Below are 14,433 nucleotides of genomic sequence, written 5' to 3'. Positions count from 1 at the left end.
AGGGCGGCTTGGCGCCAGCACCCCCTAATCTCCTTTCTCTGTCTCTCTCCCCCTCATCTGTTTTAGAAGCTGAGGCCAAAAACGCATGCAGGTGGCTCCGAGCGACAGGATTCCCTCAGTATGCTCAGCTTTTTGAAGGTAAGGCCACTCAGTGGCTCCCCCTCCCCACCCCCAAACTTGCCTTCTCCCTCCATTTTTCAGCTGGAAAATGGGGTCCCTCAGATCTTTTCTTCAACCACACAAAAAGCTGCATACCCTGGCCCTGCTCCCGTAGTCACAACCTCTCTCCTACACCATCCTGTCCTATCTCCTGCATGCTCATCAGCTCTCACAAGCTCTGCAGTCACCCGTGTGTTAAAGTATCTTGTCTCAAGCCAGGCCGCTGCTTTGTACCACCACATCTGCTTTGTACTGTTTCTGAGAACCCTATTTACATAGATGCAACATGGAGGGTGCACCCTGGCAGCCCTGCTTTCACCTTCCCTCCCCATGGCCTTATTTCTTTGCTTTCCTTCATTTTTCTGTTTTTCTCTAGAGTTGTTCATACTTGCTGTTTTCAGTTCCCCTCTTCTTCCCACACCCCCACTGTACCCTGGCTTCATCCCTACCTTGCCAACAAAACAGCCCTTGTCAAGCTCACCAGAGATCTCCAACGTGGTCAAATTCAGCGGTCACTTCTCAGTCCTGACTTAGTCTCTCAATAGCATTCAGCACAGTTGGCCACTCACTTCAGCTCCTAGAATGTCCTCTTCTCCCGGCTGTCTCTCTGGCTGCCGCTCTCAGTCTCCTTAGCTGACTTGGCTTCCTCTAACTGCTCCTAGTTGTTAGGGTGTCCCAGGGCTCCATCCTGGCCCCTCTTCTCGCTCGACATCTCTCTCCCAGGAGATCCTTGTCCAAGTACCATATATATTCTGATGACTCCCCAGTGCCTCTCTGTCCAGACCTCAGTCCCAAGCTCCAGATTCATCTCTTCAACTCCGAATTCAGTATCTCTGCTTAGCTGTCTGACAGATGTCTCAGATGTCACCACCTGATGGCACCCCATATCCAGGCATCATCCTCCGTTCCTCTTTTCCTTCGTCCGCATATCTAACCCTCCAGCAAGTCCCTTCTCCCTCCAGAATATATATATATATATATATATATATATATATATATATATATATATTTTTTTTTTTTTTTTTTTTTTTTTTTTTGCGGTACGCGGGCCTCTCACTGTTGTGGCCTCTCCCGTTGCGGAGCACAGGCTCCGGACGCGCAGGCTCAGCGGCCATGGCTCACGGGCCCAGCCGCTCCACGGCATGTGGGATCTTCCCGGACCGGGGCACGAACCCGCGTCCCCCGCATCGGCAGGCGGACTCTCAACCACTGCACCACCAGGGAAGCCCCAGAATATATCTTGAATCCATCCACTTCCTACCACCTTCACTGCCACATAGGTGTGACCCGCTCGCCTGGCCTAGTGCTGCAGCCTCCTTTCTGTGCTCCGTCCTCTACTCTGAATGTACAGCAGCTGGAGGGACCCTGGAAGTGCAGTCCTGACCACATTACTCGGTTACTCTGCTCTGTGTTACTCCTCCGCTGGCTTCATAGCACACCCAGAATGAAGTGAGTGTCAGCACTTTGTTCCCGCCAACGAGACTGCATCACCCAGCTTCCACATACTTCTCTCTGCTTTGCTCACTACTCTCTGGGCTGCTTTCTACCACTTGCTCACACCAGGCTCTAGCCCTCCTTGGAGCCTTAGTTTTGGTCCTGCCTGGGACTTTCTCCCAGGCTCTTTGCACGGCTGACCCCTTCTCGCTCTTCAGGGCTCAGCTCAGAAGTCACCACCTTAGCAAGGCCTCTCTTTACCCCGTCACCCTGGCTCATGTCTTTGCTAGCATTTATAACTGCATAGTTTGTTTCTCTCACATATTGTTCACTGTCTGTTGCCCCTGTGACAATATAAACTCCATGTAGGCTTGGATCAGTCTTGTCTCATTCACTGTTGTGTCCCCAGTGCCTGGCACAAAGTCGATGCTCAATTAATAATAGTAAATGAGTCCATGGGCTTGTTTTACCAGTAAGGCAGAGAGGTGTGGGATTTGGGGATGCTATTTCCTCTTCCCCCACTCCTTCCTCTTTCCCAGACCCAAGGGAGTGGGTGCCCTTGCTCTGAGCGGTAGTGGAAGCGAGGTGTTGTTTGGCTGCACATGCACACTGTCCTTGCTCTCTCCCTGGTCTCCCCGGTTCACCTTGGGTCAGGGAAGAGGTTCCCTGTCTGAGCAGCCCAAGATGCAGAGGGGACTGGAGGAGCCCACATGGGCTCTGGGCAGCCACTCAGGGCCTCGAGCCTGCCGTCCCCCATGGACCTGCCAAAACTGACTGATGGGTCCTCTTGTCCAGCTTGACCCTCCTATCCTTTCCTTGACCTTCCCCCAACGGCCAACCATGAGCTCCCTGGGCCCCTTCTTCGCTGCAGCCTTTCTCCTGCCTGCCTGCCTCCCCGCTTCCTGGGCCCCCTTCTTCTCGCTCAAGGGTCGCTGGCACTGAGTTTCTAACCTGCCACCCTCGACTCATCTTGGCTTTTCTCTGGCATACAGAAGGTTCGTTTCCTGTGGATATTGGCTCTGTGAAGAAGGACCACGGTTTTCTGGACGAGGACTCTTTGGGGGCCTTGTGCAGGTAGGGGTGCTAAGGGCCAGGCCTGGGAGGTCAGGGTCCTGGCTTGGGGCTTCCTCATGGGAAAAAGCAATCCTTGTCCCCTCTGACAGAGGAGGAGCCTGCCTATTAACAAAGGTCATCTGGTGCAGTCACGCTGTTCACTCTGTCGACTGTGTCTGTGACGTCCTCACCCACCCAGGCACTAGAAAGCCAAGGTCTAGCCTTGATTCTTTCTTCCCTTCAGTTAGAGCCTCCGAACATTCCTCTGATTTGTCCCCTCTCTACTTGTTTGAGGCCAAACCACGACTTCTTGGATTCATCCTCCTAACTGGCCTTCGGGCCTTCCCGCTCTGCATTCCCCTCCTTGCTGTGATCCAACGTCCCTATAGCCACCAGAGTCAGCTTCCCAGTGGGTACTCGTATGCTTCAAATGTCTCGCTGTCTGCAGGGAGAAGTCCAGAGCTTTTTCAGCATGACACCTGAGGCCTTTTGCAACTTGGCTTTGACTGACCTTATCAGCCTCAGTCCTCCCCTCACACACACACTGGTCTGTTTACTGACCGTTTCCCTCTCTACATTGTCACAGGCTCTTATCGAAGCCTGGTATATGAGTCCCTGTTTCTCTCTCCCTCTGAATCCTATTTCTGTTCTCCAGCAAGTCTTCCCTGACTGCATTCCCCTGCCTTCATGGAAGTTCCTTGTCCCGCCCCCTGTGTGCCTGCTGTGCCTTCTGTCTACTCTGTTTTTGAACATGTCCCATCTCTGTAGTGGGTTTTCCCACATCTATATGTTCCCAGAGGGCAGAGCCCATAATCTCCACAGCATCATGTCTGGCACTGAAACCTTCATGAACATGGGGACTTGGGAGAAGTTTTGATGTCTTGGGCACGCAAAGCAGTGGGTGGCATCTTGGGAGTGTCCTGGCAGGCTATGCCCTGCAGGCTCTGGGGCTTGGGACCCTTGAGTGAACCCTGCTTTGTTTCCTTGCAGGAGGCTGATGACCTTGAACAGTTGTGCCTCGATGAAACTGGAGGTTCATTTTCAATGCAAGCAGGTGAGTTAGGACAAGAGTAGGCTCTGTGGTCTTGTGGGGAACCCAGGTCAAAGAAAAACCACTTATGAAACTAGCTCCAGTGTCCTGTGAGTCTGGGCTGTCTGGAGCAGTGCCTTGCTCCAGCCTGGGAGTGGGGTGTAGGGGGCTGTATGAGGCTGTTGGGTTTTGGTGAGCCTGGTCTCAAAGTTGGGGTGTGAGAACAAGTACCTTGGCCTGCAGCCTTACCCACCCCCTTCAGCCCACCCCTACCTCCTGGACTTACTAATAACCTGACCTAGTGATGGCCGTCCCTCAGGGAAATCCATCTGCCTACACTGCTCTGTGATGGCAAAAATTCCTTGACTAGGGGGCAGAGACAGAATAATGTGATGGAAAATCATGGCCTGTATGGTCTTAGAAGTCAGGATCCCCAACCTCACCCCACAGGGTCTTACCCCACTGAGCCTCATTTTCTCCATCTCTGCAGTGAATTGGGGGTGGCATTAATAGTCTCCAAAGGCCTTTCTGACTCCGCCAATCTGCGATTGTAGAAACGGAGAGGGCTCTTGGTCTGCATGTAGCCCTGGAATGTGGGCCGGATGAACCCATCCTTCCCGGGGTCAGGCTTTGTGGCTTTTCTCTGGAGCTTTTCCTACCAGAGTCCTGCCATCTCCAAGTTGCCAGAGCACTGGCCCGGGAAGCAGGAGACACCTGGCGGCTGGTCCCAGCTTTGCACTGACTTTTCAGTGACCTTGGACAAGCCTCTTCCCGTCTCTGGTCCTCAGTTTCCCCACTTTGCAAATTAGAAAACTAGAAAATCTAAAATATCCTTTCTAGCTCTGCCATTCTGGGATTCTAATCTAAGAGTATAGGCTAGAGACTCACTGGGAGGCTGCTGAGAACAGGAGGTCAAGATGCTTGGATTCTAGCCCTGGCCCTGTCACCGACTTAGTGCAGACATTGTATGACCTTGGGCAAGTGGCTTCTCATTTGTTTGGGTTTCCCTATCTATAAAATGGGGAAGAATTTGATTGATCAGATGACCACTACCCTCCATCTGGGCTTCCTCCATGACTCCTAGCTGCTTCTGGCAATCCCAGAGCCAGTTCCCCCCTCCTAGGACGTGTTCTCAGCCAGAGAGCAGGGCCCTTTGTCCCAAAGTCCCCCAAGAGTTTGGAGGCAGAGAGTGGAGCCCAAGCAAGGGCTCGTGGGCTGGACACCTCTGACCCCACCCTGTGGCGCCCTTCCCAGAATGAAGACTCAGAGGAGGAAGAGCATTGTACCATCAACAACCACTGGGCCTTCCAGAGAGAAAGTAAGCGCTGGTCTCATGTGGGCTCCTCTGACCTGCTGGCCCCACCGAGCCCTGGCCTGCCAGTGACCTCCAGCTGTGAGAGCGTCCTCACTGAGCTTAGTGCCACCTCCCTGCCAGCCATCACTGTGAGCCTACCACCCGAGCCAGTGGGCCTGCCCTTGCTAGGCTGTGCTCCCAGCCCAAGTGGCCGGCCCTTCCTCAGCCCCACTCAGGACCAGGAGACTCCACAAGGCAAAGCCAAGAAGCACCGTTCCCGGAGCTTCCTCAAGCACCTTGAGTCCCTGAGGCGGAAGGAAAAGGGTGGCAGCCGGCAAGCAGAGCCAGAGCGTAGTTCAGCCACCTCGGAGAAGGCCACCAAAGCCGCCTCTTTCCGAAGTCGCCGTGGCTTCCTCTACAGGGCCAAGAACCGGGCGGCCACCTCAGCCAGTGGCAGTGGCACTGAGACCCAGAGGGCCTGGGAGGCCTGGCCTGTGGCCACATTCCAGCGTCCTCAGCGGGCACACTGGGGTGACTGCCTGGTGCACGTGCCCAGGGACCACAAACCAGGCACATTCCCTCGCTCCCTGTCCATTGAGAGCCTGTGCCCTGAGGATGGACACCACCTGGCAGATCGGCAGCCAGGTAGCTGCTGGGGCTATGAAGGGCGGCGGGGCTCCTGTGGCTCCACGGGCAGCCACGCCAGCACCTATGACAACATGCCTGAGCTGTACCCAGCTGAGCCTGTCCTGGCTGGTGCCGAGGCTGAAGAGGAGGAGGAGGGTGGGGACAGCCATACTCACCTGGATGACATCCTCCAGCACGTGTGGGGGCTGCAGCAGCGGGTGGAGCTCTGGTCTCAGGCCATGTACCCAGACCTGGGGCCTGGAGATAAGGAAGAGGAAGAAGAGGAGGAAGCCGCTTCATCAGTAGAAATAGCCACCAGTGGAGTGGAAGGCCAGACCGATGAGGCTCGGGCCCAGGGAGAGGCTCCAGCCCTCAGGGAGTCCTCAGCCCCGGGCCAGGTGGATGTCCAGCCAGGAGTCCCGGCTCAGGCTCAGGCCCCAGCTGAGGCTGAACTTCTGGCACTGGCAGAGGCCGGGGCCCCCGGCTTGGCTCAGGATCATGAGCAGGAGGCAAATTCAGGCGGGGAGCCCACCTCTGCCTCCAGTCTGTCTGTGGAAGGACACTCTATTTCTGACACTGTGGCCTCCTCCAGTGAGCTGGACAGTAGCGGGAACTCCACAAACGAGACTGAGGCCACAGGGTCCCTGGCTGGACTCCAGGCATCAGCACCCCGTGAACGACGAGATTCAGGTGTTGGGGCCTCACTTACCAGACCCTACAGGTGGGAGTTCAGGGTAGGGTTGGGGCAGGGCTTCTGTTGTCCCTCTCTCTCTCTTTCCCCCATCTCCCTGTCCCTCTCCCTCCCTTCATCTCTTCCCCTACCCCGTTTCTCTCTTCCCTTCCTCTTTCCCTCCTCACTCCCCCAAGCCAATTGCTTCATCACAAGGCGCAGGGGCAAGTTCTTAGGGACTGAGTGATTGCCCCTGGGAATCCAGTCCCAGAAGAGAAATAGAAAGAGTAATGGGATCAGGAATCTGGAATGTGAGGTTCAGGACCCGCCTCTGCTATGGCCTTGCGCAAACTGTGGCTCCTTTTGGGTCTCAGTTGCCCCGTGTGTAAATCAAGGGCATCACAGGAGATGGTCTCTGATCCCCAGCTTCACTATTCTGGGTTTCTCAGAGCAGCCCCTCCACTGCAGTCTTGAAAGGAAGGGGGACTGATACTGTTTGCTGGCACTAGATGGGCCTGAGCTCGGTGCCACCCTTTCTGACAGCATCTGGCCGCTGTGCAGCCCTGGAAACCAAGACTAAGCTTTCTCCACCCTGGGGCCCAGCGTCATTGCTGACAGTGGTCCCTTCTCCTTGTATATTTTTTCTTTTGGGGAAAAATAAAAAGACCAGAAGAACACAATTTTACTAAGGTTTACTGAAACCTGCTCCTCTGGCCTTCTCTACCCCCTCACCCCTCACCAGGAAGCTCCGCTGGCACAGCTTCCAGAACTCCCACCGGCCCAGCCTCAACTCAGAGTCGCTGGAGATCAACCGGCAGTTTGCCAGCCAGATCCACCTCTTGCACAAGGGCTCACTGCTGCGGCTCACCGCCTTCATGGAGAAGTACACTGTCCCCCACAAACAGGGCTGGGTCTGGTGAGTCCTGGGCCATGGTGGGCACCAAGCTGCTCATCCAAGTCCTGGATCCCTCTCTGCCCCCACTCCAGGGCCCTGGGAGGGTCACCCTCAGAAGGTGGGTGCAGGCAGGTGGAGCCCCTAGGCCAATGGAGTGGTGGGATGCGCCAGGAGGCTGGAGAGGTCAGTGTGGCTCTGGGTGGCAAATGTATGTCTGTGGGGGATGCACATGGGATTCACATGAGTGTGTGCCATGAATGAGGAGGGCTGGGGTGGGGGTTGGGATCCCAGGCCCCCCAGCTATACCTCCTCCATCCCAGTTTCCATGCTGCCACCAGGGAGATTGTCCTAATATGCATCTTTGGTGGTCACTCTCCTGACAGATACCCTCCTGTGGCTCCCCATTGCCAAAGAATACAGTCCAGTTTCCTTCCCATCATGATCCTTTCACGTTCCAACCCCGCCTCATCTGTCAGGCTCTTTAGTCCGCCATACCCAAGCAACACCACCATACAGGCCAGCAGACTAGTCACCCTTATCTGAATGCACCGTGCTCTTGTTCCTGCCTCTTTGCCTTTGCCCATGCTGTTCTCTCTGCCTGGAATGTCTTTTTCCCATTTATCCTCTGGGACAAGGCCTACCCATCCCTTAAGAGCCAGCTGAATTTCCACCTTCTCTCTGAAGCCTTCCCTGACCCCCTAGGTACATACAATTCCCCTCCCTCGTGGGTCTTCCCCTAAGTTCTTGGCACACTCCTGGCCACGTGTATTGTCACTGCCTGTCAGTGCGGTCATCTCCTTGACCAGACTGAGAGCTCCCTGTGTTCCTCTGGGACTCCCTAGGACTGGGCCCAGAGCAGGTGCTCAATGAATGTTGCCTGTGGGGAGATGGCATGTTTCTTACCCTGCTCACCCACACCTGAGTCCCCCAAGACTGCAGACAGAGTCTCCAAGCTGTGTCTGGGCCTACCCCATCCTTGTTCCTGATCTTTTGTCCCTCCCCCAAACAGGTCAGTGCCCAAGTTCATGAAGAGGAACAAGACACCGGACTACCGGGGTCAGCATGTGTTTGGGGTGCCGCCCCTCATCCATGTGCAGCGCACGGGCCAGCCACTACCCCAGAGCATTCAGCAAGCCATGCGCTACCTGCGTAGCCAGTGCCTGGACCAGGTGAGGCCTTCTGGGGAGCACGAAGAGAGGTGGTGATGGGAAGGAAGTCCAAGGCTGAGGGATTAGGGAGGGGAGCTGCTCTGGCCTTCCCCCTGGGTTGGGCTGGCCCACCAGAAGCTTTTCCTATCCTCAGGAAGGCCCAACAAGGATGGACCCAAAGCTCCCTTCTGCCCGGCTCTGTGCCAGCTTTTTTCTGGCCCAGGCGCATTAGCCCCCACCTTCCAGGAGCCCGCCTTAGCCTAGGTCCTCGTTTTCCTACTCATCTCCACTAAAGCCATCTTTCTCCTTGGCCCCAAGGCTCTTTGGTTTTGCCATTTCTCTCCTACCCTGCCCAGCAGGAAGCTTGCCAGGCTTGGATGTCTCTGGGGTGGCCTCCACTCCTAACACACACGGTCTAGGGCTGGCCTCACAGTCTCCCTCCCACCCCTGCATGTCTCCCTCTCTCCCTCCCCTGCATGGGCCAGGTGGGCATCTTCCGCAAATCCGGGGTGAAGTCCAGGATCCAGAACCTGCGTCAAATGAACGAGACCTCCCCCGACAACGTCTGCTACGAGGGCCAGTCTGCCTATGATGTGGCTGACCTGCTGAAGCAGTATTTCCGGGACCTGCCTGAGCCAATCTTCACCAGCAAGCTCACTACCACTTTCCTACAGATCTACCAGCGTGAGTCGCCTGCACCTATCCTCAGTAACCTGCCAGGTTCTCGGCCTCCCTGAATCCTAGGGCTTGTGGAGGATAAACCTTGTGCAGGCAAGTGTAGCTGCGCCAATGAGCTCAGTGGAAGATTTACTATGCCGAGTTGGAAAGGTCCTTAGAGACCACATTCTATTCCCCAAACCCATTATATGGACTGAGGCCCTGAGGAATGGCAGGGACTTCCCCAAGCTCATGCTTCGCATTACAGCCGGGCTTGATCTAGCACCCAGAGACCTCCCAGAGTCCACCTTCCCCCTCACCAACTTCCCCTTGGGACCACTGTGCCTTCTGCATTCCTGGAAGCAGGAAGCTTGCTGCCAGAGGCTCTTGGGGAATAAGGAAGCCCTTCTGTCTGCCTTCCTCACAGTCCTCCCCAAGGATCAATGGTTGGCAGCCGCGCAAGCCGCCACCTTGCTGCTCCCCGATGAGAACCGAGAGGTGCTACAGACCCTGCTCTATTTCCTGAGCGACATTGCCTCAGCTGAGGAAAACCAGATGACAGCTGGTAACCTGGCTGTGTGCCTGGCACCTTCCATCTTCCACCTCAACGTCTCCAAGAAGGATAACCCCTCCCCCAGGTGAGACAGGGCAAGGCATGGCAGGGCCAAGCAGGAAGGGTTTGGGCCCCATTGGCTTTTTGGCCCTGGGTGCTTGGCACTGCAGTTCCCAGGCATCACCACAAGGGACCAGCCTGACTCCTCAGGGGCCCTGGGCTGGTTGGATGGTGTGAAGCAGCAGGTTGTTTTGTGTTCAGGACTGGCAAACAGGCTTCTGGGGAGCTTGACTTGTGCCCTCGTGCCATCCTCTCTTCCTGGCCCTTCCCTCCAGGATCAAGAGCAAACGTAGCCTGGTTGGCCGGCCAGGCCCTAAGGACTTGAGTGAGAACATGGCTGCCACCCAGGGCCTATCACACATGATCAGTGACTGCAAGAAACTTTTCCAGGTGAGTCACTCTAGGCCATGGTGCCTACTTCTCAGACCCGGCAGAACCAACATGCCTGACCTTTGCACCCTAAGTCAGGGATAGGGCGCATCTTGACACATAATGCTTCAATGTCCTACTTTCAGCTCTTCCCCTACAAAGTTTTTCATCTACCACACCGCAGTAGCCAGGTCTCTCCGCTCCCTTAAAATGAACCTGGCAGACCCCGTGGGCTCTGGGACTGGGCGTCCCTGACTCTGCTGCTTCCCATGGCCCCCAGCCTGGTGTGTGTGTGCTCTCCCAGGTGCCCCAGGACATGGTGCTACAACTGTGTGGCTCCTACAGTGCAGCTGAGCTCAGCCCTCCGGGCCCAGCCCTGGCTGAGCTGCGGCAGGCCCGAGCTTCTGGCATGAGCCTGTGCCTCTACATGGAAGAGAGCATCCAGGAGCTGCTGCGCGATGCCGCTGAGCGCTTCAAGGGCTGGATGAGTGTGCCAGGGCCCCAGAACACGGAGCTGGCTTGCAAGAAGGTGAGGACCACACTGCCCAGGGTGACCATGGGGCTGGGAGAGGGCAGAGTGCAGGCTGTGTGCAGGGATCCTCAGGGAAGGAGCTGCCCCCGCCTGTCTCGCTGTGCTTCCGCCTGATACTTGGAGAATGTCAGCCAGCAGAGCGAGGACCTTAAGGAAGTGAGAAGCAAATGAGACCAGGGCTCGCTCTCTCAGGGAGCACCTGCCGGAATTATCTTCCCGAAAGCCCACTCCAGACATGTCACTACTTTTAGAGCCTCACCTGCCATCCCTACCTGCACTGCAGTCACGCTGAGCTCCTCACGTTTCCACCTTTGTGCTTCCACCCCTGCTGTCCTCCTGCCTGGACCTGCCCCAAGCATTATATTTCCGCAGCCATTTTCAGCCCCAGCTTGATACGCCCCTCCTCCATTCAGAGCCTCCAGTCATACCCCAGGCTGGAGGTGACTTCTCTCTGTCCTTCTCTTGGCACTAGCCATGTTCTTTCTCGGATTCTGATTATAAGTAACACTGCAAGCCCAAGGTTTGCCATGGATAAACCGGTCATAGTAAAAGCTTCTTTACAGGGTCAGGGTGAGAAGCTTGCACAGGGCCTGGCACATGCAAAAGGCTCAGGAAGTGGCGGCTTTTGTTGCCATGCACGTGTTCCGCTTCCCACACTAGACGGGGAGTTCCTTGAGGATGACCACCATATTCAGTTCCAGAAATTCCAAGCACTGTGCCCATTGCTTGGTAGAGCCTAGTAGGCCTCAGAGAATGTGTGTCCTGTCATCTCTTTGTGCCCTTGAGCAGGCGGAGGAGCAGAAATTTGGAAAGGAGAAAGAGGACAGGGAGCGCAGGGCTGGCCTGTCTGGATCTGGCTGGGGTTAGCGGAGTAGTCCTGCCTCCTTCCCTTGTTGGGGGCTGGAGTGAGGGCAGGCCGGGGCCCAGGGGTGGATTGGGAGTTCTCCAGCCCTGACAGCTTCCCCCGTCCCCACTCCTGTGGCTCGCAGGCACCAGACGGGCACCCGCTGTGTGTGTGGAAGGCATCCACAGAAGTGGCTGCCCCTCCGGCCGTGGTGCTACACCGTGTCCTGCGGGAGAGGGCCCTCTGGGATGAGGACCTTCTGCGGGCCCAGGTGTTGGAAGCCCTGATGCCGGGTGTGGAGCTGTACCACTACGTCACCGACAGCATGGCGCCCCATCCCTGCCGCGACTTTGTGGTGCTCCGGTGAGGGGCTTGAGCTGTCACCCTGCTGTACTTGGGGGACTGAGGAGGTAGGGTGGGAACCGGCGCTAGGAAGCTGAATGTGTGTGTCCCTTCCCCACAGGATGTGGCGCTCTGACCTGCCCCGTGGGGGTTGCCTCCTCGTCTCTCAGTCCCTGGATCCTGAGCAACCCGTGCCGGAGTCGGGGGTGCGGGCCCTGATGCTCACTTCCCAGTACCTCATGGAACCTTGCGGCCTGGGCCGCTCCCGGCTCACTCACATTTGCCGCGCTGACCTCAGGTACCAGGCCACCTCAGCCCCGCGCCCCCCCCACCTCTACCCCATGCCCCTGATCCTGGGGGGCAAGTCCTGTCTTCCTTGTCCCTGGCAGGGGCTCCAGGGAAGTACCCACGGCTCATGGCTTCCTGCTTCTACTTCCCCAGGGGCCGTTCTCCTGACTGGTACAACAAAGTCTTCGGGCACCTGTGTGCCATGGAGGTGGCAAAGATCCGGGATTCCTTCCCGACCCTGCAGGCAGCTGGCCCTGAGACAAAGTTGTGAGCCTTGGCCTGGTCCCAGATTGGCACCACTCAGGCCCCCTGGCACCACCTCAGTGAGGGGGAATGAGAGCAGAGCCGCCCTCGGATGGTTGCTGCTTCCAAGGGTAGAGGCAAGGCCATGCGGTCGCCCTTACTTCCTGAAGCTCCTCCATAGGTACAGGGAAGGAAGAGAGAATTTCAGTGTCCTGTCTCCACTCCATCTCCACCCCCAAACCTGTGTTCTGCCCTCCCGAGAGAGAGGAGTCACTTTTGGAGCAGGAAGACGGCTACTGCCCTTCAAGTCCAAGGAGCCACCGGTCAGTCTGAAGCCTTCCCAGCTCCTCCGCCTGCGGGGTGAGGAGGCAGAGAGTAGTGTGTGCTCCTAGCACTCTGCCATTCTGAGAGGCCAAGCCATCCTGTTTGGTGCTAGGGTCCCTTTGAGTTTGGACAGGAGGTTCTGGTAGTGCCTTGGGGCCCAACATTGGTCCTAAACTGGTTTTTGCAGAGAATTTGGACCGGAGTGGATAGGCACAGGGGCAGAGCACAGAGCAGCCCCAGCCACCATGAGCTGTTTGATTTGTGTAAATATGATGCTGATTTTTATGAGGCTGATTTAAAGAGGAGGCACTGATGGGTCCCAGTAGGTGACATGACGATTTGGGGTAGCTTGGGATGTGAGAGTGGGGGGAACCTTCCTTTCTCAGATCTCAAGAGACCAATGAACCAATCTCCCCTGACTCGGGCCCCATACTTTATCTGCCACTCCCTGGGGTCCTGTGTAGCCGTTGGCCACGCACTGCCATGTCTAGAGGGTAAACAGCCTCGCTCCCACCACACGGGCTGAGCAAAAGCAGATGGTGGTGAGGAGACACTATCGATGTCCGCGTCGCTTTTCCTGCTTTTCCTGCCTGCGTTAGCAGGCTGATATGACAGTCCCTTCCTCCAGCAGAGACCTGGCCCCTGGTTCAAGCAGCCAGCTAGTCAGATGGAAGGGCATAATGTCATCTCAGCCTGCTGGGGCTTGATCCAAACCTGACCTATCCCACCCACCAGCCATCTTGGTTCACGTGCAAAGTCAAATGCCAAACGCCAGCTGGTGCTTTATTATCGTTTTTGGCTGAATAAACTGGAGTGGGATGGGTTCCAGCCAGTCAGTTGTAATGTTTAAACCTATCTATTTTATTTGTATCTGTAAATACTGTACAGTCAGAATATAAAAAATGTATTTGTGTATATATATAGATACATATATACACACACACACATCTATACACACACACACACACACACACACACGTATTCTATCATTAGTGTACCATAATCTGTTGGGTGGGGGCAGGGGTCTGGAAAGCCTCAGCGGGAAGGGCACTTAAGATGAGACAGGGGAGGTGGAGAGCATGGTCCATGTGACCACCCCTAGTGGAACAATAAAGCATTCCTACAGATGCACTCTGTCTGTGTGGTTGTCTTTGCTGAGACGATGGGCCAGGGACAAGAGGCAAATTACGATGCAGTTTCGGTGTTAGGGTCAGAGGTTGTGCGTGTTACCAACGTAGGACTTGAGGGAGGCCGCAGGAGAAATGGGGAAGGGCCTCAGCCTTTCTCTTCGGGAGATGATTGGGGCTGGGAGAGGCAGGATTCTGAGAAGCCAGGGCTTGGGCAGAAGCCGCAAACCCTATTCCCTGATCTGACCAGGTCCCCTATCTGAGCAGCCCCCAACATGACCTCATGCATCCTGACGATAGCCCTATGGAGGGATGCCTTTGCTATGCTGTCCTTTCTTCCCCTGCTGCACATGGCTCAAGCTGAAGGATGAAGAATGGAGACCCAGGCTCAAGAGGCTTGGGGACCCTGTTCTACCCATAAGCCAGCCTGATACAGGTCTCAGTGCCTCAAGGCAGCCCCTGGCCTGGCTCCAGTGGCCGGCAAAGAGAGGCCCCTCATATAGACTTCCTGCTTTCTTTGCCACATTGCTATAGCCATAAAATCCCCAAGCTCCGAGGGGCAGCTAGAGAGAGAGTACAGGCTTTGCAATCAATCTGTTTGCATCGTTTGAGTGCTGTTGAGTAGCCCGGGGTAAACAAGTCCTGTTCTTTCTCTTTCTCTGAACCTCAGCTTCCTCTTGGGCCAAACAGTCCAGTGATCACCTCATCACAAGTCTGGCTCAGTAAGTGTTCAGCACTTACACTCGGTGTCTGTCAAGTCCCATTTCTCTGTCACTTTCTTCCA

At 55.9% G+C, this 14,433-nt stretch overlaps 1 protein-coding gene across 1 annotated transcript in view; it reads left to right on the top strand.

Moving 5' to 3' along the window:
* Positions 1-13,639, top strand: part of STARD8 (StAR related lipid transfer domain containing 8) — a 32,832-nt gene extending 19,193 nt beyond the window's left edge. The window contains exons 2-14 of the mRNA XM_060003163.1: positions 67-138; positions 2,586-2,667; positions 3,637-3,700; positions 4,931-6,318; positions 7,010-7,183; positions 8,172-8,331; positions 8,796-8,994; positions 9,395-9,605; positions 9,856-9,970; positions 10,254-10,478; positions 11,471-11,688; positions 11,789-11,965; positions 12,109-13,639. Of these exons, the coding sequence (XP_059859146.1) occupies positions 3,644-3,700; positions 4,931-6,318; positions 7,010-7,183; positions 8,172-8,331; positions 8,796-8,994; positions 9,395-9,605; positions 9,856-9,970; positions 10,254-10,478; positions 11,471-11,688; positions 11,789-11,965; positions 12,109-12,226 (3,042 nt within the window). The 5' untranslated portion in view covers positions 67-138; positions 2,586-2,667; positions 3,637-3,643 and the 3' untranslated portion in view covers positions 12,227-13,639. The remainder of the gene's footprint in view (positions 1-66; positions 139-2,585; positions 2,668-3,636; positions 3,701-4,930; positions 6,319-7,009; positions 7,184-8,171; positions 8,332-8,795; positions 8,995-9,394; positions 9,606-9,855; positions 9,971-10,253; positions 10,479-11,470; positions 11,689-11,788; positions 11,966-12,108) is intronic.
* The last annotated feature ends 794 nt before the right edge of the window (positions 13,640-14,433 follow it).

The sequence above is a fragment of the Delphinus delphis genome, chromosome X (assembly GCF_949987515.2).
Source record: "Delphinus delphis chromosome X, mDelDel1.2, whole genome shotgun sequence".
NCBI classification, from domain to species: Eukaryota; Metazoa; Chordata; class Mammalia; order Artiodactyla; family Delphinidae; genus Delphinus; species Delphinus delphis.
Note: the sequence above shows the minus strand (reverse complement) of the source record. Positions and strands in the feature narration are given on the sequence as shown.